At 46.2% G+C, this 27,774-nt stretch overlaps 1 protein-coding gene across 8 annotated transcripts in view; it reads right to left on the bottom strand.

The window, feature by feature from the left end:
• Window positions 1-27,774, bottom strand: part of MSH1 (MUTL protein homolog 1) — a 212,754-nt gene that overhangs the window by 19,028 nt on the left and 165,952 nt on the right. For 3 of the 8 annotated variants that reach the window (XM_086484589.1, XM_086484534.1, XM_086484541.1), the window contains exons 17-20: window positions 22,818-23,024; window positions 22,490-22,731; window positions 22,251-22,394; window positions 2,074-2,115 (exon numbers count right to left, since the gene is read on the bottom strand). In XM_086484589.1, coding sequence (XP_086340715.1) covers window positions 2,074-2,115; window positions 22,251-22,394; window positions 22,490-22,731; window positions 22,818-23,024 — 635 coding nt within the window. The remainder of the gene's footprint in view (window positions 1-2,073; window positions 2,116-22,250; window positions 22,395-22,489; window positions 22,732-22,817; window positions 23,025-27,774) is intronic. The other 5 variants (XM_086484548.1, XM_086484558.1, XM_086484574.1 and 2 more) reach the window with 3 other exon arrangements.

Here is a 27,774-nt window from a genome sequence, read left to right as displayed (position 1 = left end):
AGTGGAGGCTCTTTGGACAGAGAGCTCAGATATGCAGGATTCTCGTGCTAATAGAGTGGCCTTAGGACTTGCTCAAGAGTCTTCGACTCGCCTGGCCGCAGCGAGAGAGGAGAAGTAGTGTATCCGACGGGCGTTGCGTCCCTGCACAGGATGCAGGAGCAACATCCAAACAATCCTTGGTTGGAGCAACAGTTGCAGCAGGCTCGCCAGGAGCTCGTCAGCACAAATGAGAGGCGCCATGAGTTTGCAAGCGACGGGCATCTCAATGGACCCAGGTGGGTGACAGAGTGACAGGCGCTTTCTTTGAGGCAGTGGGGACCCGGCATATGCATGCCAAGGTCAGTCAGTTCAGGAGGCCCGACGGGTCAATTGCTTTAGAGCAAGAGTATATGCGTGCAGTTGCTAAAGACTTCTATCGAGATCTACTCTCTGCAGAGCCTCAGTCAGAGCGCCAGGATGCATGCAGAGAGCAAGTGTGGGCACAACTGCCTTGTCTTGTGACAGAGAATATGCGCCAAAGGCTTGAGCTTCCTCTTTAGCTAGAGGAGCTTTACGCGGCTCTTAGCGCACTCCCCTGTGATAGCTGTCATGGTGAGGATGGTTTGACTCCCAGCTTTTTCTTGGAGTATTTGGACTTGCTTGGCTCAGATCTCTGTAGCGCTTTTCAATACATCCTGCACACAGGAGAGATGCCTGACACCATCAGTGAGGGCCTGATTTACCTCATTCCCAAGGAGGGTGGCTTCTTGGATGAGATTCGACAGTGACGATCCATCACCATCCTCAACTCATCCTACAAAATTCTTGCCAAGGCTCTAAGTTTGAGGATTCAACCACTTCTAGAGAGCATTATACATGGGACACAGACAGGTTTTGTCCAAGGAGCGTAGTATCCTTGACAATATCTTTACTTTTTGGGAGGCCTCTACCCTCGCACGGCTCCGGGGTGAGGATCTGGTGATACTTCTGCTCGATTTTGAGAAGGCCTACGAGAGAGCTGTCAGGTTGGCTTGGACTTGTCTCCCGAGCAGAAGATTGCTCCGCTCCTCCTGTCCATCAGGAGGATGTTGTTTCATTGGAGCTCCGCACGACTTTCTCTCAGAAGCAGAGTTGTAGTGGCCAACCAAGTGTTGTTGGCTACTATGTAGTACACCACTTCTTGTTGGATCTTTTCGAGTTATTGCGTCAGCCAGGTAGAGAGGCTGATCAGGACCTTCCGGGGTATCTGACCAAAGAACCAAAAAAGGCATGGGCCCGGGCAGACACTCTAGGTGACACTCAGATAGCACGGGCACGCACTTTGGCCCGGGTATCTTTTCTGGGGTTCCATGGCAGAGGGTCCAGCACGCACTCTAGGTGACTGGCTATAGTTTTCAAGCTTGTCCGAGGAGCTTCGAGGCATTCAGCTACAGGGCATGTGAGGGGTGCAGAGCATGTGTCACGACATCTCTAAGGGAGTACCAGCTCACTGGCTCACACGTCTCGAGTCAGTAGCGCCCAGATGGATGGAGGCCTTCACGTGACTGGAGGTTCTCATCTCAGTTCGGGCTTGCTAAGAGACTGTACCCTCCCTGTTTTTCGAGCTACAGGGTGGGGGACGCTGTAGCGCGGATAATGTGTCGTGCTCTCTACAGTGGGTGGTCCTCAGTGCAATGTGCGTGAAAACACAACAATATTCACTATCAATCTTCGAGAACGATAACAAATACATCAGCATTAAAGAAGTAGATGTGATCATTATAGATGAGATTTCAATGCTGACAAAGCATACTTTTGACCTTATAGCTTCACAAATTGTGATAGCAATGGCACATTGCTAGACCCATTCAAACATAAAAAGGTCATGTTATTTGGCTCTTGAATGTAGGCATCCAATTGATCAATGCTACTCGTGTCACATCACAAGCTCCACTTACTTGTCATTTTCTACCACACACAAGATGTATTTCTTAGTAAGACATGCAAAAAAATCTCTTTCATGGAGTTCCTCTATATTATAAGGGCTAGGTTAGCATATAGATAGATTCAAACTAGTGCTCTCTTGTTGCTCCACATGGTCTTAGAGAAAATTACCAAAAATAGCGAGCAAGCAAAATCAAATAGCGAGGTCTCCTCCTGTGCCAAGCAAATGGGTGTGTGAGTGCAATCCCATAAAACATTGCACAAAAAAAAACCCACTATAAAACAAGAAATATCCACCTTCTAATTAAAAGCATTTGATCTCCCTTATACACTATAAATAACTTTTTTCTTTGCTGGAAACAACAAATATCTACCTTCTAATTTCTTCTAATTAAAAGCATTTGAGCTCCCTTAGACACTATAAATAACGTTTTTCTTTGCTGGAAAGCGAAAGAGCTTGGACAGCTAGAAAAATGACTTCTGTTCACCAAGAGTCAAACAGACTGAATCTCCCTCAAACAGACTGAACAGCAAGGAAACAGTGGGTGTCGAGGCTCAAATGTGCAGGGATGGTGAAGACATGCTCTGTGTATAGACTCACTCCCTCTAGACGACTACGTACCGGATAATGCCACTGGCCCAAAACGACTACTCATATGTACAATCATCAAGAGCCACCAATGGCTCATAAAGAACATCATCTAAGTCTTTCCCCACTGGGTGGTGGTGGTGACCTGGCCACGATGTCCACTAGACCACCCTATCCCTGCCACGTGTCTCTGCCCAATGAGTCCGTCTAGTGTGAACCGACCAAACCAAAGACCAATTGACCAAAGCCCAACTGTAAACTAACTGTCCTGTGAAAGTGACACTGTAGCCTGCTACAGGTTTCCCGCCACAAGACCGCTGCCTGTCCCGAAGAGCGGAAGTGAAGAATTGAAATATCGACGATCTACTGTTGGTGGTCGGATGATGGAGGAGGAGTAGGAGGCTGATAGAAAGGTGGGTAAGGAGATGGAGGCCAAGTGTACGGTGAGGGGTAGTGGCCATGAGGAGGGTACATCGGGTATGGAGTAGCCACCCCATCAGCAGCAGGCTGCATAGGGTGAGGGTGAGTAGGTGGAGCTTGTGGAAACCCAGGAAAAGACTGGGTAGGCTGAGAGGGTGGAACAGGTTGTTAGAATCCAGGGAAGCCGTAGAAGTGCAGAGGAAAGGATGGGGACTGGGAGGGGGAGGCCATAGAGGGTCCATGAAATTGTGATGAGACCGATCCTGCTGGCTTAGACTCCATATTGGTAGGATTTTCTTTCTCTCTTGTTTAAGAATCCCCTGAATGGGCTTTGGAAACGTCCGTCTGTGTCTGTATCTGTGTTGCCATAACAGGAACTTGCGGAGAAACCGGGGTTGTAGTTTTAGTTGTATCTGTAGCTAGAACTGTCTGTGAAATGGCTACAGCTTGGTATTTTGCACATGAGGGACACAGTGTATGTACCACAAGAGAGAGGTCCAGAACTGCTGCGGTCATATCATTTGCCTCTTTTAACTGTTTTTGTTAAGAGTGTGGACAATATGTTTCAGGACCACTGCCTGTTGAGTTAAGATTATCATTTGCCTCTTTTAACTGTTTTTGTTGAGTCTGGACAATATGTTTGAGGTCCATTGCCTGTTGATTTGCTTTCTCTCCTGTTTGCGATTCCCCTGAATGGGCTTTGGCAACGTCCGTCTGTGTCTGTATCTGTGTTGCCATAACAGGAACTTGCGGAGAAACCGGGGTTGTAGTTGTAGTTGTATCTGTAGCTGTAGCTGGAACTGTCTGTGAAATAGTTACAGCTTGGTATTTTGCACATGAGGGACATAGTGTATGTACCACAGGAGAGAGGTCCATAACTGCTGCGGTCATATCATTTGCCTTTTTTAACTGTTTTTGTTGAGTGTGGACAATATGTTTGAGGTCCACTACTTGTTGAGTTAAGATTTTTATGCGATATTGAGCTGTAGCAATGAAATTGTCCCTATCCATCGCTCGTTGAAGATGAGCTTGCACTTCCCTTTGCATATTGTCATAGCAAGCGCGATGCAGACCGTTGGTACCTTGCAATAAGAGGGCTACATTCATAATCGTCGAAATGGCTCTTCTGTCCGCCTCTAAAATTCTGTCGGCCTGAGGCGCAAAATTCTCATATATGCCATGCTTTTCAGATGTAGGTGTCCCAGAGCTAAGAGTAGTACGTGGTGCTGGCAACAGAACTGGAGGTCGTGTTTTAATGACTGCAACACTACTCACAAGAGGTGGTGTGAAAGTTGAGGTGGCCACAGAAGTAGACATACGCACTGTTGGTGTTGAAGTATGGACGTCAGAGATTTTGACTTGTGATTCTGAGAAGGGTAGTGTTGCTAGCTGCTCAGACGAATCTTTTTGTACCTTTGCCCTCTTACGCAAGATGCCTTTCCCTTTGGCCATTTTGGAACGGTGTTGTTCTTTGGATCATCTTGAAGGGTGAGAACAGCTGGTGCATCTACCTTTTGCTGCATAACCTGCACTACCCAATACATAGCAATAAAACCTTTCAGCTTTCCCTCTACGCTGAGCCTGAAAACGCTTTGCCCTGTCCTGTAGCGCTTTAAACAGCAGATGGTCAAAATGGATACAGTAGGCAGTGGAAGAGACAAAAAAAAGCATCGCATATTACTGGAGAACCCGAAGAAGATGGAACCCCTGTTCTTTCTGATACGCACAGTAAAAAATAATACTGTAACACTGAATACAGATGCTGACTCCTGTGATAGTCTGGATGTGAGTCCAGCAAAACTTCCTAACAAGCATTTGCAGTTTCTTCTGGTGAGAGATTCGAAAAGGTTTTGGTTGCGAGCAGAGGTGCCAGCATAGTCAATATTCCCATAGCCTGTCCGATATCCTCCACTGTAAGTGCAGTACTATTTAGCTTTGGAAAAGTGAGCAAGAGGGAACTTAGCTTGGCAGTAGAGATATTGAAGAACAAATCGGCTTGAGCCAAATTAAAGACCCAAGTCTATCATTTGCTGCTGAGAGAACACATCCTTGAGTGCCGGATTTGGCGCCTGTACATGATATATCATTAGTAAAGGTACCATGGAGAGGGTATCAGACGGGCGAGGCACCTCGAGAGTGGTGACCCTGTCAGCAGTGACTGACTGGGGTGAATCTTCCTCTAAAGATTCCTCTGAACTAGGAGTATAGTATGATTTACTGTCAGAGCTATCCCAAGAGCCAGAGGACTCTTCCTCTGATTGGAGATGCTTTTCTCTATTCCGAGTACGAACCATCTTTATAAACTGTGCCGAGGACTTCCACTGAGAAACAAGAGTAGCAAGGTGAAGGAGGTTCGGAGACACCCTCGCGCTGCGAAGAGTGTGGAGTCAAAATTACGCTTGGCGCTTTTGATATACAGAAGTTGAGGCTGATTTACGTTTAAGTTGAAGCTAAAGTCACGTAAGTATCGCTTCGCTTTCCAGTTGATTTCTTTTTTAATGTGCTTTTTTGGTTTTTTTTTTTTCTTTGATTGCTTTTTGCGCAGCAGCCAGGAGGCGAGGGTGCGGGGAAGGCGAGGGCTGGACCGAGGACGGGCGAGGGACTTGAGGTGCTTGAAGGGCGAGGGCGAGGGGTTAGGTGAGGGCAAGGGGGGGACAAGGGCGAGAGGGTGAGGGTGAGGGGGCAAGGGGGAAGGGGAGGGCTAGGGCGAGAGGCGAGGGGAGGGTCAAGGGCAAGAGGCGAAGGGCTAGGGGCTAGGGAATGGGAAAGGGCGCGGGGCGAGGGCAAGGGGGAAGGGGAGGGCTAGGGGCAAGGGAATGGGAGAGGGCGAGTGGCGAGAGGAAGGGGAGGGCTAGGGCGAGAGGCGAGGGGAAGGACAAGGGCGAGGGGATGGCAAGGGACGAGGGATAAGGTTAGGTCGACCGGCGAGGCAAGCCAAGGCTAGGGCGAGGGCGAGAGTAAAGGGGCGAGGGGGGAGGAGACAGGGAAAGCGCTAGGGCGAGGATTAGGGCTAGGGGAGGGGGTTGAGAGGAGAGACAAGGTCGAGGGTAGAAGAAAATAAAGAGAGAGTTTTCACGGGTAGGAAACTATCTCGGAGACCTTAAACATTTAGCTACGAGCAAACTATGTACTTGATTAATAGAAAGCATTAATAATTTCGAGGTACTCAGAAAGAATCAGTACTAGCACATAAAACGAGAAGTACCTTCATAAATACCCCACTCCAAGATACGAAGACATTTAGGCATAGCAAAAGAACTGAGTTTCACTTGAGCGGCAAAAGCTGTGAAAAAGGACCTGAGTCGAGATTGAGGAGAATAGGTTATGCCCAAGACTAGAATCTTTCCTACACACACAACCCAGGAGGGATTTACACAAGATACACACAGAGATTGAAAACAGAGAGTGAAGGGTAGAGTTTATCCAATTCCAGAATCAAACCCATTGAGCTTAACAGAGTCTGCAGAAGGAGAACTGTCTAAGGAGAGGGTGTATGAGATAAGATGAAAAGGAACAGCAAGGATGCCACAGATAGTGATTCGAAAGTTATTTAAAGGTTCGGGAATCGGCGAAGCTCAACACTTGATTGTAGCTCCGTAAGACCCTTGAGCGGCAGCTTAAGCATGATAGCATTTGATCGGAGATCCATTGACTAAAGGCAGCGGAACTCCTTCGAGAGTGGCTAATTGTACAGCTTCGTGGGGTAGAATCTCCATCACCTTATATGGTCCTTTCCATGCTGGGACCAACTTCTTTGCTTTTTTCAGAAACTTGGCTTGATAAAGTAGCACCAGTGCTCCTTGCGTTATTTGCGACTTTCTGAGATGGCGATCATGCCAGGCTTTACGACGAAGCTGCTCTGCTTCTAGAGCCAGTGAAGCCAAACTTCGGCTTTCATCCAAAAGGAAAAGACGAGAGACAAATACCGACCCCAAATCTCCATTGCCACGAAGACTGCCCACTCACGGAGATCCTGAGTTGAATTCGAAAGGTTGTATTGCTTCCAAACTGAAAGCCAATTGAAATGGGGTGTGATTGGTTGTGGCTTTGAAAGAAGTTCGATATGCCCAAAGTGTACCGTGGATAGCTTGAGCCCAACTCGAGGGATGAAGATGACATGCTTTCCGCAGGAGTGCTATCAGAACCTTATCAGTGCTCTCTGCGTGCCCGTTTGCTCTAGGATAATAGGAACAAGATTTTCAGTGAAAAATCTTGTAGTTGGCGAGCAAGGTAGAAATTGTTTCATTCACAAAGTGACTACCCATGTCACTGGTGATTTCCAAGGGACATCCAAACGTGCACAAAATATTTTCGTAGAGAAAATTGGCTACCGTAGTGCCAGTGCAGTCCGTTGTTACCAGTACCTCTGCCCACTTTGCCGCGTAGTCTGTAGCCACCAAGAGATACTTCCAATTGCCGGGTTGGGCAGAGAGAGTAATTGGACCTACAAAATCTATGCCCCATCTCTCAAAGGGTTGCCATGCCATAGAGACCTGCAGAGGACGGTTTGATTGTTTGGTTAATTTACGGCCACAACGCTGACATACATTGCATACCTTTACATATGCAATTGCATCGCGAAAAATATAGGGCCACCATAAGCTACACTGTAGAATCTTCTGTGCAGTAATATGACCAGGGTAATGGCCACCAGTGGGACCACTGTGAGCATCCTCCAAAATATACTCGACTTCATGAGGGGAGACACACCGCCTCATAACACCATCCTGCCCTGATTTGTATAGCTGGCCCCCAATCATAGTGAAAGGCCTAGACTTCAACAACAGGCGTCTCTTCTGCAGGGGAGAAGCGTTCTCTGGGTAGAGGCCAGTAGAAAGCAGATGCAAAACATCGCCGTAGTATTCCGGAGTGGTATCCACCTTAAAGAGACTGCTATCAGGAAAGTCGTCAGCAACCGCTGTTGCTTCTTCACCAGTGTGAACGCGAGAAAGGTGGTCGGCAAGGACATGAAGTTTGCAAGGCCTGCGTACCACTTCATAATCAAACTCTTGAAATAAGAGTAGCCATCCCCATACTCTACCTGCAACCTGCGGCTTGTTGAGCAGATATCGCAGGGCATGGTGATCAGTAATAACTGTGAAGTGGACCCCTAATAAGTAGTGCCGAAATTTTTGCACAGCATACACAATAGCTAAACCTTCCCTTTCTGTGGTGCTATAGTTGCACTCTGCCTTGGTAAGTAGGCGACTCGCATAGTGAACAGGGCGATCCAGGTTGTACTCCTTACTAGGCTGAGTCAGCACCGCACCCACCGCCAATTGACTGGCGTCTGTATGCACATGAAAGGTGAGAGACCAGTCAGGAGCTACTAAGATACGCGCTTCTGTGAGGCGTTTTTTAAGGTATGTAAAAGCTTCAGCCTCTGCATTTGACCATTGAAAGGGAACAGCAGCACTGGTTAGGCGGGTTAGGGGTTGAGCCACCTGTGCATACATGCGTATAAACCTGCGATGATAACCTGTGTGGCCTACAAAGCTATGCAGCCCTTTTGGGTTGATGGGAGGTGGTAACCTAAAGATTGCCACGATCTTCTCTGGGTCATGCGCTAAACCTTTAGCAGACACCGCATGGCCTAGAAGTGTGCCCTAAGTAACCAAAAAATGACATTTGTTAGGATTTAGCTTTAGGCGTGCCTCTCTGCACCTGAGGAAGACAGCAGAGAGCTGAGCGAGGTGTTCCTCTAGATTTTCCACTGGGGTTGAACATTGAGCACCTGAGAAGGTCGAAAAATCGTCCATGAAGATGCGGAGATGATCCGTAACCAGAGGACAGAAGATGAGATATACTGCCCTATTGAAACAAGGTGGAGCATTTTTCAACCCAAAAGACATTCAAGTGTAGATAAAAATACCCCACGGAGTCACAAAGGCCGTTTTCAGCTGGTCACCTCGATGGATGCCCAACTGATTGTACCCACTAAACCCATCCATAAAATTGTACAATACATGCCATGCTACATCTTCGAGCACACGCTCAGTGAAAGGTGTTGGGAAACCATCTGGGATAGTGACCTTATTCAAAGCACGATAACCTACGCACACACGGATTTTATTGGACTGCTTCTTAGGCGCTATAACTATGGGTGATAACCACTCAGAGTGCTCCACAGGTACAGTGATCCCTGCCTCTCGCATTTTTCCTAACTCTGACTTGACCACCTCCGCATACTTCGGGTTGAGCTTGTAAGCTCTGCCTCTTACCGGCTTAGCCCCTTCAACCAGAGGTATAGTGTGGACACCCAATTTTGGTGGGATCCCTTCCAAATCCTTGTAGGACCAAGCAAAAACATCTTTAAAAGAGTGTATGAAAGAGACTACCTGATTGAGTAATGCGGGATGCTCCCATAACCAAGCTGCTAAGAGTACTTGCTGAGGGTTGACTTCTCTGACCGGGTCAAGGGGTGTAGCTGCAGAGGGTGCTTCAGAAGATGAGAGGTGAGCTCCCTCCTGGAGCTTCGAGACATCATGTGCAGGTGTTTGATCGATTGGAAACTCCGCATACTCTTCTTGTAACCATCCAGGTGGAAGCTCCTCGAAGGGTAAATCTTTAGACCCCGACATAAGAGAATGCTTTTGAAACCATAACCATAACCCCGACTTGAGAGATGCTACAGGAAAGGGGGAATCTTTGGCGAGTTCATGCAGAGGAGATTTCTTCCCCCTTTGGTGATGTTTATAGGTTCCCCGAGACCGAGGGCTTCCATTGGCCGATTATTCGAAGCATGAGAATTTGGTTCTGACACACTTACTTCTTCGACTGTTGTACTGTCTGCTGTAGGACTTTGGACATTTGTGTCCTCCTGAGGAGTTGGAAGAGAGAGTGTTTCCGGCGGCACAGGTGAGTTTTGAATAGAGACCATGTAGCATGGCATCGATGTAGTGGCTTCCAACCACTGTAGCAGGTCCTCGTCAGACCTATCAGGTGGGATGGGCTGCTCAGGGTCGGGATTGGACTGTACTAACAATGAACTGTGATGAGCCACTCGATCCATCCCTCCTTCAAGCCGAATTTGTTGCATATGAGAGCCGGGAGTATGTATCCACATGGCGTCGTTTCCCCAATCATGAAGTGCCTTAGTATGCCACAACCATGGTCTACCAATCAGCAAAGGGAATCCTCCCTCCACCTGAGGAAGACTGACCACCACAAAATCCAAGCTAAATGTGAAGTCTTGTACCTTCAAAGGCACCTTCTCTACTATGCCCACAGGGTAGATTGTCTTGTACCTTCAAAGGCACCATCTCTACTATGCCCACAGGGTAGACTGTCCTCTGGTCTGCCACTGTAACAGTGAATGGAACAGGGCGGGTAGGTTGCAGACCTAAGGCTGACATGGTAAATGCGGGCATTAGGTTGATTCCAGACCCACCATCCACTATGACGCCTGAGAATTGATGCCCAAGAATAGATACAGTAGGACTCTTATAATCGGTGAGGGGAGCAGCTCGATATGAAATCATCTAGGACTCCAAGGGTTGCACAGGTAGGTGCCCACCACTAGGCCCTGTACCAAGGTACAAAGATTGAATTATTGAGAGGGTGTCACCTCTAAGGGTTGCATCTAGAGCATCTCATAAAGAGACACTTGCTGAAAGGTGTTCTTCAAGATAGATTCCGTTGTGGGCGTAGCTCCTACAATTTGGGCCTCCTCGAAAACTTTGACCTGTTGCAAGTCAGCCACTACTGCCAGGAAGGCTCCATCAATGTCCGAAAGCATGGAGATCGGCCTATTCTTTTCACCACTTACGGGTTCGACATTTTGAACAGGTTGCGGAAGGGTTGGACACGATGGTCCCGTTGGCAAACTTAAACCCAAGGCTACTCTTTGTGCTCTAGTGAGCACCCTAGCAGGCTCTGCTACTTGTGGCCGAACTGTATGTGTAGCAGGTGTTGGCTAAGGGGTGGTGTTCAATGTGATTAGATTGATTTTCGGGAATGTAAACTCTTGTTGGTTTTGATTCGGGCCTGAAGATGAGGATGCGCTTTGTTTGGGACAATCTTTACTGCAGTGGTCCTTAGACTCCGGACAATGTCTACAAGGAGGAGGCCCTTCAAGTAAAGGACACTTACTTTGGTAATGCCGATATTCACCGCATCTGTAGCATAAGATTGGCCGATTAGACGGACGAAACAGGGGACGAGGTGGTCGCTGCTCTTGTTGTTGCATGGCGCTGGACGCTGAGGTGTAGAGGCTTTGGGGAACTACGGCAGTACTAGCATGATAAAAGCTAGGGGGGTGCAAAGTTGTTGTGCATACCTTGCTGCATAGGGGGTGTTGTCAGTAGAGGGGTCAACGGGTTTTGATGGCCATAGAGTGAGACCATGCTGGATGCAGGTGCTACCCCTTGTTGGATAGAAGGACCTAGACTTTGTTGTATTTGCAACAATCCTTATCTTCGTGCCAAGTTTTTTCGCAGAAGTGGCAATAAGCCCGAAGGGGACAGTCCTGTGGAGGATGTCCAGGAGAGCAACAACAGCTGCACCATACCATAGCTTTAGTCTCCTGCTGAGACCGAAGCTCTTCTAGTTCTCTCTTGATTTGATCCAAAGCCCCAAGGTGCGACGGTTTCTCTTGTCTCAGAGAGATTGACTTCTCTTCTTGGAGTTCCCTGCACAAGGGAGTCAATGGATCAACAGGACTACCTTCCGAGAACACAGAGTGAGTATCTATGTGAGGAGAGTTGTTGAACAGCTTCCTAGCCCCCTCTATCCTAGTAGCGGCTATGATGAATTCCTCCAGCGTGGAGTCGGGTCGGAGGCTCTCTCGGAGTTTTTGCTGAGAGGTTTTGGGGAGCACCTTCCCCACCCACTTGTTAACCATGAATTCACCGAGTTGCTGGGAAAGCTTAGCAACCAGATACTTGCTTTTGGTCATAAGCTCTGCAAAAGTCTCCTGCGGCTGGAGCACCATGTTGGCCAACTCATCCAACACTTTCTCTTGGTAGTCACCCGTCCTGAAAGCTGCATAGAATTGTTGCCTTGAGTTTGCCCAAGTTGCAAAATGATTCTCTGCAAACTGGTTGTACCATTTGTCTGCTAAGCCGTCCAAGGTGGATGGAAAAAGTACCAGATAAGCATCTTCTCTGTTAAGACCACGTCCTCTACAGAGAGATCTGAACCTCCGTGCATGGTCGTTAGCATCTTTCGAAGCGAGTCCTTTGAATATGGGGAACTTGGTGTTTACCTTGGCCAACACACTAGCCAACACCTCCATGGCCCCTTGTTGGGCGTGTTGCTCAATAGCCTGCTATAGCAGAATAGGAGAGAGCCTTGCTAGAGAAGGTGATCTAGAAGATGTGGAACCGGATGAAGGAATGGGGGATGTCGTATGTGGAGGTACGGGTGATGAGGTTAATGGACTTCTACTAGATACCACAGGTCTCCTTCGGTTATAGTGCTTCAGAGGACTCAGTAGTGCGCTTTGACGCTCAACTGACCGCCTTGTATGTGTCATGCAGTGACCACCAATCCAACCAAGCTTTGGGCAAGAAGACTCTAATTGTGGGCTGAACAACACAGGTCTAAAACAGGACAAGTGAGGATAGTGACTAGACCACCTGGTCCAGGACCGGTGACTAGACCACCTAGCTGGCAAGACGAGGAGGATTGGACACGACGAGGACTAGACCGGGACCAGGCACGAGAATTAGGGCTAGGACTGGTCGGACCAAGGCAAGAGAGGACCAGACCAACAGACTATCTACACAATGCAAGCAAGCGTGCGGAGCTAGGTAACAACCAATTATCTTCACGATTTGTATCTCCACAAGAGTGAGACTTCCTTTGAGGTCCCATCGTGATCACCAAAATGAGAGCACCTGTAGCCCGGATAATGTCTCGTGCTCTCTACAGTGGGTGGTCCTCAGTGCAATGTGCGTGAAAATCTCACTCAAACAAACTGAATCTCCCTCAAACAGACTGACAGAAAGGAAACAATAGACGTCAACAGAGCTCACAAAGACACAACAGCAGACCAGAACATATGACTCGACTATCTCAAAGACTGATACAGACTCTGGCATGGCAGCATACTCAGCTCCAGCCCAGGACTCACAGGTACAATGGGGGTGTCGAGGCTCAGATGTGCAGGGATGGTGAAGACGTGCTCTGTGTATAGACTCACTCCCTCTAGACTACTACGTACCGGATAATGCCACTGGCCCAAAACGACTACTCATATGTACAATCATCAAGAGCCACCAACGGCTCATAAAGAACATCATCTTAGTCTATCCCCACTGGGTGGCGGTGGTGACCTCGCCACGATGTCCACTAGACCACCCTATCCCTGCCACGTCTCTGCCGGAATGACCAAAGACCAACTGACCAAAGCCCAACTGTAAACTAACTGTCCTGTGAGAGTGACACTGTAGCCTGCTACTACAGACGCTTATACCGAGTTGCAGTAGAGGCCCCATAGGTGACAAAGTGATGTTTTCAGAGGATTAGAGTGGTGGGCATCTGCGAGAGGACTTCTGTCATAGATCCTGACCCAGCAACTCTTGCAACTGGCCACTCGAGACTGTGGGCTTGGGAGAGCTGTCCACTAGCACGAGTACAGTGCGATCCTGGAGAGTGGTTTTGGAGGGACGCTTTCTCCTCAGCAAACTGGCAGCGCAGAGAGAGGCTCGTCCTAATACAGCACCTCATTGGCAAGAGGAAAGTCTCACAGCTGAGTTCTTGACAGCTTTTTGGGAGAGATTGTAATCTCCAGCCAGCCGAGGCGAATCACTTTGTTCTAGTGGCTGGTTGGACACCGAGCTACAACAGTTGGGAGCTGGCTTGTACATAGTGGTCTCTCGGCAGCATGTGCAGCTTGTGACCATCTTGTGGAGAGTCAACGTCATTGTCTTTGGCACTGTCCTTTGGCACAGCGTGTTTGGCTTTAAGGTCTTCGGCTGATGCCAGTTGTTTCCACTGCTCGGCAGTACACTTGGTGGGCAGTTGCTTGGTCTACTCTCATAGGCCCGACACTTCAGTTTGAGCTATCCTCCACCAGCAAAATGATAGTGATGCAAGAGGGTCGACCTACACTCCAGCCTGCTAGAGCTTATGCCACAGAAGTGGTGCAGTGAGAGAGAGAGAAGTGTTGGGAGCTCATCTGCGACACTTCAGTTTGAGCTATCCTCCACCAGCAGAATGATAGTGATGCAAGAGGGTCAACCTACACTCCACCCTGCTAGAGCTTACGCCACAGAAATGGTGCAGTGAGAGAGAGAGTGTTGGGAGCTCATCTGCGGCCTAACACTCTGGTTTATCTCGCAGGTCCGTTGCTTCCGCATCTTCGAGGCTCGCCCTGTACCACCACTTTATGACATAAAGAAACCATAGTAACAGGGAACGGACGGAACGGGGGGTAACCGTATCAAAACGGAGTTCCAGTTGGTTTTGGGTGTCAAAACGGTTTTTGAGAACGGAAAAACGTTCCGGAACCAAAACCTAACAGCAGAACGCCTAGGCAGAATGGGCAGCAAAATTCAAAAAAAGTAGCCAATTTTCTATTTTGCATTTTCAACAATTTCCCAGTGCGAGAGAGAGAGAGAGAGAGAGAGAGAGAGAGAGAGAGAGAGAGAGAGAGGTGGCCGTTTTGGGGGAGGTTTCAAACCTGTCAAAAATCACACGAGGGAAGGGGGGGGGGGGGGGGGGGGGGGGGGGGGGTTCCTTTTTTCTTTAAAAGCGATTAATATGGCTCAAGCGTAACGGGCAGCCATCAATATGGCTGAACCCTCAAGTGCCATCAATATGGCACAACTTACAAGCTTTATTGGCGGGGGGAAGGTGGGTATCCTTCCCATCCTCTCCTAGATAATCCAAACCCTCAAGCTCTCAAGAGTAGAAAACAGGCCCCCCCATGGCATATTTTAGGTTACAATTCCAACCCCTGTTCCCATTCCGTTGTTCCGTCTTAGGAGCTCCCGCACCTAATGGGACAGTTCCTTTTTGGTTTGAACGAGTTTGCATGCGAAAAAACTCTACATTTTCATAATTTATGGCGATGGAACTGTGCGTATTTCTTGGGGACTAGCAAGTAGCTAATCCGGTTCTTGTGCCAAAGGCTCTTGCCTTGGCAAACGCGGATAAAGCCCAGAAAACTGTACATGGTCATCTGAGTAGCCCAACTAGTACAACATTACCATATGTGCAAAGGGGAGAGAGAGATCCATCAAAGAAACATCATTGTGCTACATGAGACGAGGGAAAAAGGCAAGCTTTCCATTAAAGCTTCAAACCTGAAAATCCACTCGCAGAACTGAAATTCAGCCTCCCTTCTCATATTTACCTATCGGCTCAATCATCTCGTGGCTGCGTGGCTCTCCGCAAATGCCGTTGCACATATGGCATGCACTCTCATTGCCCTTCATTTTCTTTAGTCTTGCCTTTTCAAATCACAATAGAACCCAATCACCAAGTAAACAAGAGTTCACGTCGGTGACGATAAGCAGCCTTTGTCTATTTTGCCTAAGTCTTATCAATGGGCACAACACGTATGTTTTCATCCTCATTTCAACCACAAACTGATAGACAGTCACAAGAGGCCAATTCGACTGTCTTAGACCTGCTTAAATGTTACAACACGTATGTTTTCATCCTCATTTCAACCACAAACTGATAGACAGTCACAAGAGGCCAATTCGACTGTCTTAGACCTGCTTAAATGTTACATGTTAGACAATAAGGGGAAGTGGCAACATTATTTATCTTTGCTTGAGTTTGCATACAACAATACACTGCATTCGTCAACAGGCAAGGCACACTTTGAAATTATTGGGGATAGCAAAAAGGTTCCTCCCATTTTGCACACAAAAGATAAGATGTTTGAAGCAGATTGATATGTAGAAAATATGGATAGGCTTTCCTTTTTGGGTTAGATGAGTACATCAAGTTCGACGTGCTAGTCTTCAACTCTACGGACTACACAGACGCCGTCAAAATCGCTCTAGCATAAGAAATGAAGGAGAACAAGTCAAATACCCCTTAGAACCCACCGAATGGTAAGAGTAATGGTAAGAACAACGGTAATTCTTCTTCTTCTCAATCTTCTTCTACAGCTAGAGCACATCACTCTTCATCTCACATTGATAGTAAACGAAAGGCTAAAACTCAGGAAACCCTTAAGTTGACACCTGATGAAAAATCGGCTCAAGAATTAATAGAAGGTTGATTAAGTTTTAAAGAACGAACCAAGTATGCAAAGCGATGAAGATGTTTTGAATGTCACACTAAAGGTCACATGAAAAGACATTGTCCTAAGAAAGCACGTAAAGAACCCACAGAATCCATATCATCTGTTAATGCAATCAGTGAGAACACTAATGTGTCCCAAGTTTCTAACGATCGCGAGTCTCTCATGCAGTGTTATGGTCATGTGAATAGTCAACGCAGTGTGATGTTGTTTGATTCGGGTAATATGCATGATGTGATTAGTGACTCTCTCGTGAAGAGCCTGCGGTTCGAAGCTCTTCGAATAGATCCCATTGTGATCTCTTGATGTGCTCTTGGCATGCGCTCTTCCTTTACACATGAATGTCTAATGTGACCGTTTTGGTTCAAAATGTCGGTTTTCGTCGTAAGTTTGTGGTTTCTCCTCTCAAAACATGAGATATGATTTTTGGCATCAAGTGGTTTAAGGATTATGATCCCCAAGTTAGTTGGAAAGCAAATACACTCTCTCTCACAATCAAAGGAGGACCTCCCATAGTTCTTCGCTACGACAAGAACATTCTGTCTTTGCCATTAATCCCTCACTCTCATGTTTTCAAAGAGGATAAAATACACAATGTAGTCTCTCTCAGTACATAGTCCCACACTCCAGAAACGAGTCAGTCATTGCATGAAAAGGAACCTCTCACTCGTTCCTTCTCTTATGCACATAACACACACTTTGTGCATGATAGATATGTCCTTGTTTGTAAGGATCATCAAGCCTTCAAATTTCTCAAGTCTATACCGAGTACATCTTGCAGTGACCATCAAGCTACATGGTTCCAATCTTGTGAGCAATTTGGTGGTTTGATTGATTGTGTTTCTAGTAAAGCTAACCCAATTGCACATACAATCAGTCACGCATAACCGATCTTGGCTCTCGAGTCGAGGTCCAAAGATCCTATTCAAGAAGTATCTCTTGTTCACATGATTAGTCCGTATGCATTGTCCGAGTCTCCCATTCGTGACGATCTCTTCTATTTTTGTCGCTGTCTTTGCGTGTTACCTTTTTATAGGGAAGCCATAGTGCACTATGCACATGATTCACTCACGGATGAGCACAGATGCATGAAGATCACTCCAGAAAAAATGAAGAGTTTGCATTCAGGGAATTCACGATGTTTCATCATTGTTAGTTATGCATTCCATGCACAGTCATTTAGCAAGCATAGTCTTTTTCCAATCACTTGACAAGGAATAGATGTGTCTATGCTATTGTGTTTGAAGTGGTTTCAGGGATATGGAGAGTCTTGAAGAAGATGAACCAGAGATCATAGACAAAGTTAAAGCATTGGTGCCGAAGCAGATTATTTTGTGTCGCTTTAGGCACGGCCCAAAAAAGCAAGCATTGCAGATTTTCCTGAAGTTCAATTCTCGCGGGATCCATGCAGCAAAGTGAGCCGGCAAAGAGTTTTTCGCAGACTCCCAAGAGTTGTTGGCGGAACATATGGAAGACATACAGTTCAGTACCAGTACCTCACCTTGAAAAGGAGGGAATGTCATGCATGTGCACATCTAACCCTATGTGCATCTGGAAAAGTTGTACTTACTTCTAAGATTTAGGTCAACCTAGGAAGTGTTTGGCACCTTTGTGAGGCTGTACGCAAGACGTGCATGTCCAAGCAATTAGAGTAGTTGCATACCCTTTGATTGCACAACCCATTAGCATTAGCATCAGTACCATGCATCAAGCATAAGCATTTTCACTGCACAGAGCCTTTTCCCCTAGCTGCGCCTCAACCACCTCTTGCGGACATTTTTTTAAATTATTAAGTTTTGTACTTCTTGCTCGCGGGGGCATGAGGAAGCTTGCTCGACCCAGATGATTGTACCTACATAAATGACCCTTTGGGCGCCAGACGAAGCACAAGAAGTAGTGCCCGCAACAATGCCCTTCTCAGCAGTACTCGCAGTACCAGTGTTTGTGCCGCCTTGCATCAAGGTTTTTCAGATCAAACAACATCGTTTTTGCAGCCATGCATTAGCGTCTTCCATCAGCATTCAGCCTCGTCATCGCTGATAGCACCCCGACCCGGGACAAATCCTCAACGTTGTCAATTTCCATCCCCAGAACAGAGAGCATTTTTGCATTCAACCATATATACGATGACGACGATGTCGCTGATGATGTTGAGGCTAATGGGAATCCGAAAATGCTACTGATGCTTGAGGCTGAAATCTGAATCCTTGGACTACGGCTGGAATCTGCATGTGATGTGATGTGACCACGACGACAATGCTTGGTTGAGGTGCTTGTGACATGCTGAGATGTGGTACTCTGCAAGAGAGGGTATGCAACTATGACCGACATGGGCATGCAGTCCTGCTACAGGCTCATAAAGTGCCATGCTAGGTCCTAAGCTAAGACTCATGCTAGATTGTAGCAGAAGCATGTCCACGTAGTGCTAGTGAAGTGTGCACGTGACAACCCCCCTGTTGGAGATGCAAGCTAAATGCGAATGCGAATGCAGAAGAGGGTTAGGGATCCTTTCTCCAACTCCTTCCATATCCATGTACAAGGTAGGCAAATCTTGGTATGCAAGATCTCACTTTCCATGTACTCGATGTCGATCTTTGTTCAAAGACATAGCGATGAAAACGGGAGCTAATAAGTCGGGATGAGGGCTCGATGATTCTTTTAGGAAAAAAAACTGAGAGAGGTTCTTTGGGTTCTTGATTCTGCTTGAGTTCTTGAAGTTCTTCCCTTGAGTTCGCGAAGCCGAAGCACGTATAGAGCTCTGATACCAATGTCATGTGCAATGGAAGTGTTAAAGGATTTAGCTTGGATCGAGTACTTCGCACACAAACACAAAGTTACTTTACTGAAATTAACTGAATGAAAGAGAGAGACACAAGAAATGAAATGAAATGTTATATTAACTTGTTCAAAAGGCCAAATGACCTATAAGACCAAACTCTAACAAAATTGTGAATCTGATACCATATCTGGGTACAAAAAGACTAGAACAAAAATACTACTACTACTAGAATCCATCCTCATCTGCAATCTGGATGTCAAGAGAGTATGGCTCGAATGCTCTGATGTAGTCTCCATCCATGCTGTGTAGCCCCTCCCCTCACTCGTGGTCGAGCGCTACCTGCTGGAGATACAGAGGCACAGAGACACACTTCTACAACCACCTACAAAGACACGGGGCGGGGGGGGAACTCACAGCTTACAGATTTTTTCCAAAGGACCACACCCCCTCCACTCCCAGATCCACCGAGGGGAGTGACTAAACAGCAATCTGAGACGAGTCAGGCCAGTCGACGCCCACATGTTACTGGATGTCGGGCCCCATGACTCCACCACAGACACATTGAGGAGATCCAGACCCAAGTGCGTCAAGCTGCTAAGGAGAGATGAGCCTAGATGATGGCTCACCCAGTTGCGTTCATCCGGGCAACTCTTGCTCGCGATCCTCCCATGTACCACATTTTACACCCTCCTATTAGCACAGGATGGAGCTAGCTCGCTTGATGCATTTGCATGCGCACAGTAACAAGTTTCTTTCCTACACAGTTTGAAATCTTTTTTGCATATCAACTGCATTTTTGTAAGCCGCAAACTCTAAATTTTCGGTAAATCTCTCCACTTTGAAGCTTACCATAACCATATCTAGACTTGACGGAGAGTCTCCTTTCATCATTCTACACCCCGTTTAGTATATATGACTGTGTTTTATGAAAACAGACCATCTTCTTCCAAATTCTATGGTTTTCTAATTTTTTCTCTCAATTTAAGCAATCCCTCTTTGCTTACATAGAGAAGCTCTCTCTTCACCCAATGTTTGCAATGGAACACTATTGTCGAGAAAACTTCTAGCGCATTTGGAGATATCACCTTAAGTTCCATTTTGAAGACTTTGTTCAATTTACTCATTAGTGACATTCTCTTGTCCTACATTGCTTGCATAGATTGTGGCTTCCTTGCTTAGAAGCAAGTTGCGAGCAAATGAAAGACTATATGGACAATTGAAGGAGTAGCGAGAGAGGACAAAGGCTTGAAGAATCACCAATGTTGTTTTCACTTGTATTGATATGGAAGTTTCGTGTTGTAATGCCCGTGATTCTATGAGCATTGTCTTTGTTGGTTCCAACTCGCCATAATCCATAATGGGCACTTATGTTCCCCCATTTTAATGCTCCACGATGTGCATCCTCAAGTTGAGTGTCATCAAGAGGTGTATTTCTCTTGTTGCCTTCTCTAAATATGTTTGTTTCCCCCACAACCCTTGAAAAGGTGGAATTGGACATTGCATGGCAAGTGTGAAACGGTTGTAGCCAAATGGGTTTCTCACATCAAATCTAGGTCAATCATCCGGGGACTCGTCATGCCAGTCAGCACTAAATTCTTATGAGTATGGAAGCTTGTGTGTGCCTAAATGGGATTTGGGCCACTCCGCAAGTCACTGACAACTAAGTTGGAAGGGGTTAGGAAGCTGAACCATAGGGGGCATAGGACACATGGCCGAGTGAGAGTCACCTGCCAGTAAACTCACACTCCAAAAAGAGGCACCCAAGAGAGAGAGAGAGAAGGCTGATTTTGCTCATTTGTGAGTGGATTTTTAGATCTGGCAGCTTTAATGGAAAGCTTGCCTTCTCCCTTGTCTCATGTAGCGCAATGACTGTGCTCTCATGTATCTCGCCCCCCCTTAAGGCTTACACAGAGGCTAATGCCCCACTAGTTGGGCTCCTCAGATGATTATGTACAATCTTGTGGGTTTTATGTGTGTTTGCCAAGGCAAAAGTCTTCTGAACAGGAACCGGATTAGCTAATTGCTAATCCCCCACAGGTACACACAGTTCCATCGTGACAGATCGTGAAACAAGAGTTTTAACTTTTCTCGCGTGAAAACTCGTCCACATCGAAGGGGAAGTGTCGCATTGCCTGCGGGAGCTCCTAAGACATGCATAGACGTGTTTGCTTCGCTCGAAATGATCCAAAACAGGGAATTTCAGCTGGCTGCGTTCGTTTGCAGGTTTTGCACCTAAACTGCAAGATAACACCTAGACAGCTTCAGGGAAGCCTTGGGGTGGTTATACAAGAGTTTGGGCACCTATTAGTGACCAAAACAGTAAATTACAACATGCTGAAATTTACTTACAGCTCACCAAAAAGGATAAAAGCTCCTAAAATGCAAGCGAATCCGTCCTAGACTTGTACTTTTGACCTACAAAGATTTTGGCCATGTTAAGCTGCCAAAATTGGGTCGAAGAGCTGCAATGTCAGCCCTTGACAGGTTTGGACAGCTTGGTGGAAGTTTGATCTAGGTGTTCGGATCGTTTGTGTTCAATTGAATAAAGAAATACTGAAAGGGGCGCCAGTCTTTGGGGCCTACAAGGTGTCGGTCTTCACGTGCGCAGTGACATTCTAGTTGTTGGACTCATCTGCGTTCTCTCTTATTCTCAATCCTCTGTGTAAAAGTCACAGGTAAAGAAATACTAAAAGGGGCACCAGTCTTTGGGGCCTACAAGGTGTCAGTCTTCACGTGCGCAGTGACATTCTAGTTGTTGGACCCATCTGTGCTCTCTCTTATTCTCAATCCTCTGTGTAAAAGTCACAGGTAATAGAATTAGTACCGCCTCTACTGTGTACTGGCAGGTTATATGGAGTGCTTTTTCGCTGCAGACCCCGTAACTCGTCTCCCCAATGCATGCTATCTCTTCTTCCTTCTACTCCAAGGCGGTATTCATCGTTTAAACTTTATCTCCTATCATTGCTTGGTGCTTCTTCACTACAATTTATCCACTCAGCATTCCCCTTTGCTGCATTTTTCACGCTTTCTTTGTACAATAACTGTATAGCTGTGTGAGTGATCATGTAGGGTTTTAAGAAAAGGGGATTTTTCATTACCGCCGAGCACATTAGAGGTGATAATGACAGATGGACCATATGGCCAATCCAATGGCGTGATGGGCAGCACCAGAAAACTTGTGAGCCCCAGGAATCCCCTAAACTCAAGGTGATTCAGTTACAGGAAAGACATTCCCTGAACAATATGCCATACTATATACATAAGAATCTTATTCTGTAGTCCCTTTATCACCACGACAGTATGAGAAGCGATAAATGCTGCTGGGTTCTCATGTCAAAATGAAACAAAATGCTAACCTCACATGAGCAAAAAGAGTCTTTGCAATAACTGCCAATACAGAAGTAAACACGATAGTGTTCAATCTCCCTTTCAATTCTTCAGCTAGATTCCTAAAAATTTCATATACCCTGCTAGACGCACTCAGCACTGCAGTCCGGTATCTGAAATAATCAGCATTTTGACAATTAGACTCAAACCACTGCTTTATTCTGCATTGAGTTTGCTCTCAAACATTTGAGCAAATAGAAAGGCACACCGTTCAAGTGCTGACTCAACTGATACTGTCGAATACAAATCATCTTTGACTCTTTTACACTTGGCATCTTGTGCAGGAAGGAGTCCACTGAATTCCTTCAGAAGGCTTGCTGGAATATTTCGAAGCTTCAACCATACAGCATCATTATCTCTTGAGAACATGATGTCTGCCTTTGGAGACCCCATCATGTGCGCATCACTGGCTCTGACACGCATCACAATGGGTATGAAATCATTCTCCACCTGTTCAAGATAGAGACACAGCTCAGAACCTAGTTCCAAGAGATACCGAATTTAAAAAATTACTATTGAATATATCTCAGGCATACTGCAGTGCTTAATTGCTGAGCTGCATTTTGCACTTCTTCATAACAATCATCAGCAAGTTCTCGCTTTACACGGCCTCTCCATGTGTATTCCAGGGTCTGAAAAAAATCATCAGGTATGTGTGGGACACTACTAAACAGCTGTTCAAGATCGCCCTCAGCTGCAAGTACATTATTTAACTGTGTTACGAGATGTGCGCAATTGTTAACCTGAAACCCAAAGTTTAAAATCCAATATAAGCATAAAGACTATAATATGAATCCAGACAAACAAAGTCATAATAATAGTATTTATGAAAACTCGCAGGACAAGAATCTTGCTTAAATTGTCTTTTTGCCAAGCATTCTCCCACTTCCATCACCTGCAATATGATCCAATATGTGCTGCTAGCTTTTTCTTTAAAATACTCTGCATCAGTACACAAAGTGCACCAAGTAAAACTAGCAAGCACTGAAGAACTTGCATATAAAGAGTGTTTTCTACACTGTTGCAGTGGCAGCCCACTCAGGAGATCAGGCTTTGGGAGAGATGCTACCAGCTGGCTTCACTGGCCACGTATATTACATCTTTAGCAAATGTTACCTTAATCTTTTGTGATTTTTGTACTAGAGATTTGAATAATAGGATGATGATGTAATTTTCTGGTCATAGGTCCAACTTTTGGAAAAGCAGATGCGGTGGACTAACATCTTGTCACAGTTTCACTTCCAAATTGTCCATGTTCAAGGCCAGGAAAATTTAGTGGCAAATGCATTGTCTCGGAAGCCTCTCGTCTTGGCTATTTCCGCGATCCATCATAGAAGCTTCCAGGATATGGTTGACCAGTACGCCACCGATCTTGATTTTACCAATGTTTTCACTCGGATACAGCATGGGGAGATAGTGCCAAGATATTCCAGACGGGATGGCTACTTGATGAAGAAACAATGTTGTGTGTTACACAGCCTTTGAGGGAAAAAGGTTGACATAGTGCCACTGTCCACCATTTATGGGTCACCGCAGCATCGACACCACCTTGAAGGGGGTGGAGCGTTATTTCTTTTGGCTGAGCCTCAAGAAGGATGTAGACGACTTTGTTCGCAGATGTTTAGTATGTCAAAAGGTCAAGTTTGACAGGCTGATGGCATAAGGCACAAGGATTACTACAACCTTTACCCATTCCCACCCGCCCCTCGGAAAGTATTGCAATGGATTTCATCTTTGATCTCCCGAAGACACAAAGTGGGCACGATTGAACTTGGACTGTCATTAACAGATTTAGCAAGCAAGCTCACTTCATTCCAGTGAAGCAAACAGTCAAGCCGGAGCATTTAGCGAGACTATTCATTGCACAAATATTTCCAATACATGGCATGGCTGAGACAATAGTCTTCGATAGAGATCCCCGATTGAGGAGTTGGGAAAACATTGACATGCGGTTGCAGTTTTCATCATCATTCCACCCGCACACAGATGGGTAATCTGAGATCGCCAATTCAATTTTTTTAGATTTATTGAAGACTTACATCTCTGATTAGAAAACTCAATGGAAAAAAAAGTTGCCTTCTGTGGAATTTGCGTACAATAACATGGTTCACTCGTCGACGAGGAAGGCGCCATTTGAGATTATTAAAGGTGCTCAGAAGGTTCCACCATTTCTCAGCACTAAAGACTAAGATTACTGAAGCCGACCATGCATTCCATGTGAGTCTCTTGAAACCTTTTAAAGGTGAGGTGCAGTTGATGGGGAGCCTGATGAGCAACCAGAAGTAGAAGAGAGCGAGCAGTTACTCGTTCTTGAACAGATTTTGGTACCCAAGGAAAGAAAAAAGAAAGGTAAAGTGATTCAGCGGTTCTCAGTTGAATTCAAGAACTATCCGGCATTAGATGCGAAGTGGATGGAGGAGGAGGACCTAGCAGATACTCCTCAGATTATGCAACTTCCCCTTGAAGCATTCCGTTTAGCTGCATCTATTTCCAGACATCCCGCAGATCAATAGAGTTGAATCTGGTGCAAAGGGATTGCACGAGAGGGAAGTCACTCCGCTTCTTTCTCACACATTACCTAGATTGAATAGAGTCACTGATATCCCTTTGGACAGTATTCTGTTGTACGACTTTATGAAATGGAATTCCTGAAATTGAACTTAAATGATTTGTACTCTCTCATTTGATTTGTTTGAGTTCACGAACTGAAAGACAAAATGACTGCAACATTTCGATCTCATAAATCTCTATAGACATGATCGCAATAAGGATTAGTTAATCCAACATCAATGAGGTCTGGGATGGATTTTGATGCGGTTACTAAATACGTTGCTGGCATTTATGGTCTGAGATTTGGAATCAATTTTTCTGTGATTAATTTCTCATGTGATGTCTTGGGATGTCATGTGGAATGATGTGACTGACGTCTTTGTACAAGTGCTACATGTGTCGTGTCTAGTGCGTCGATACATAGAGTCAGTGGATGCTGAAATGGTTTATGGCCTCTATCTGATTTGCAAGCATAATTGAGGGCAATTACAACTCTTTCAAGAGAGGGTTATGTCACAAACGGATGACGTGGCATGACCAACTAATACGTTGATTCTAACTTATGGACAATTGCCAAGGGGCCAAAGGGACACCTAGCCTTTAAAAAAATGTGCAAGGAACTGCTAACGTGGCTACTGTACAGACGCCCGCGATTCATGCTACTGATTGCATGGCGTGGCAGAAGCGTACAGTCATTCCGCTTTTGGCACTGCTTGCTTTTATTGGCAGTCTTTGGATCAAGTTGCTTTGAGTTTACAATGAAATAGTAACATAAAAACGCCTTTCGACCCTCCGAAACCTTGAAACGGCAAAACTGACGAAACGAGTTGATTTTTTTTTTTTTCGGCCCCCTTTTGACTGCTTGACGTCAAACCATCTGTTTGGGGATTTTTTAAGCCATGTACAAAGGTCGGCTCACGAACATGGAATAATCTCTCTCTCTCTCTCTCTCTCTCTCTCTCTCTCTCTCTCTCTCTCTCTCTCTCTCTCTCTCTCTCTCTCTCTCTCTCTCTCTCTCTCTCTCTCTCTCTCTCTCTCTCTCTCTCTCTCTCTCTCTCTCTCTCTCTCTCTACGTACGGGCCAGCAGGGGAGGGGGGAAACACGAAACGAGTTGATTTTTTATTTTTTTTTGGGTCCCCTTTTGACTGCTTGACGTCAAACCATCTGTTTGGGGATTTTTTAAGCCATGTACAAAGGTCGGCTCACGAACATGGAATAATCTCTCTCTCTCTCTCTCTCTCTCTCTCTCTCTCTCTCTCTCTCTCTCTCTCTCTCCACAGCGCGCAGATTTCAGCCTCAGCACTACAGCGCACAAGTTCTCAGCCTCAGCACCACAACGCACAGGTTTCTAGCAGAGCATGGGCTCTTAGGGAAGCAGAGCGGCTGGGGTTGTTGAGCGTGCAGGAGCTGCTGAACGTGCAGGGCTGCAGAAAGGCAGAGGGAGCAGCCTTGAAGACCACAACAGAACACCAGCATTTTATCGGCAGATAGCGTGGGTCAGCCAGCAAACACCTGCATTATCCTACGCCCAGCACCTGGCAGCCTGCGTTAGGCTCAACTTGTACCAGCGTTTGCTGCTCCAGAGTTAGAGTTTTCAGCAGGGGCTTCGGCGTGTCAACAGACAAGACATCACAGAGGTCTCCCTGGCCTCATCGCCATCTCCTGGAGTCAGCATCCTGCAGTACCCATTTAGTACTCAGCCATCCAGTAGCTTCAACACCAGTTCAGTAGCATCTGCCATCAGCATCAGCATTCATTCTGCGCGTACTGAGCCCAGTATAGCTTTCAACAAGTATCTTACCTGCAGGGATTTATTTGCAAGGAATTTGGAAACTGCAAAGCTCACAGAAATTGCAAATTGACACATACAGAAAGCAAACATATGCCATGTAGGCTGAATGGGGAAACATATGTATGCATAATGCGGTGCGTATAGGTTGCTCTCTCCTCTCTCTCAGAAAGTGAAACAAATAAGGCAAGACAAATGGCGGCGCACTACATGGTCACAAGCAAGAGGATGACAGCCATTGAAAAGGAGTTGAAAGAATGCAAAGCCCACATGGATGAGTGGAAGAAAGAGAAGAATTTAATTCTCGAATGGAAAAAGAGGGAGGAACAGGCGAGGGAACTAGAACGCAAGGAGTTCCGGAATGAAATTCAAGCTTTAAAAAGTAGCATCTCAGCCCTTCGGGAGGAACTCGACGAAACCAAAGAGGGAAGACGCCTTGAAGATGGGGAAATTCAGCCATCAATGATTGACGAGCTGAATAGTATACGAGCACAAGTCAAAGAAATAAAGGAGGAAGGAGAAATGAAGACCTCATGGGTGGAGGTTCTCTCCAAAACACAAAAGAAAATGGACGAGGCTGAAAAATGGATTGAAGTTGTCAAGAAGGGAAGGGGAAGGGAAATTCCGACTACCCCCGACATCATCAACAAAACACTAGAAGAGGAACAACGAAGAAGGGTAAGCGCTCTACACGTGAGAGTGACCGGCCTAAAAGATTCAGATAAGGTGGACCGAGAGGTGAAGAGCCTCATGTCCATGATGGGGGTGGAGAAGCCCTTGCACACACAAGATTGGAGAGTGGGCAAGAAGAGTGAAGGTAATGGGGAGACTTCAAAAGGACGGGCTCTCATTTTGCGCTTTCCCTCCATGGAAGAAAAGAAAGACTTTTTAAAGAAGAGGCCAACCCTCAAGAAAACAGGTATCTTTTTAGGAGATGATCTTACGCTCTCACAGCTTGCACATATGAGAGAGGTCATGCCAGAGATTATAGCAGCAAGGGAGAAGGGGAAGTTAGCTTTCTACAGAAATGGACGAGTAGTGATTACAGAGCACCGCTCTACATGACGGTGCGAGACCTATGGGACCACTCTCAGGATGGCAGTTTGGAACTGTAATGGTTCGTATAGACTTGATGTGGGGGCCTTTGAGAATAG

The sequence above is a fragment of the Adiantum capillus-veneris genome, chromosome 2 (assembly GCF_014529385.1).
Source record: "Adiantum capillus-veneris isolate H3 chromosome 2, ASM1452938v2, whole genome shotgun sequence".
Lineage (NCBI taxonomy): Eukaryota > Viridiplantae > Streptophyta > Polypodiopsida > Polypodiales > Pteridaceae > Adiantum > Adiantum capillus-veneris.
The sequence above is the reverse complement of the archived record's forward strand: the minus strand, read 5'-3'. Positions and strand labels throughout refer to the sequence as shown.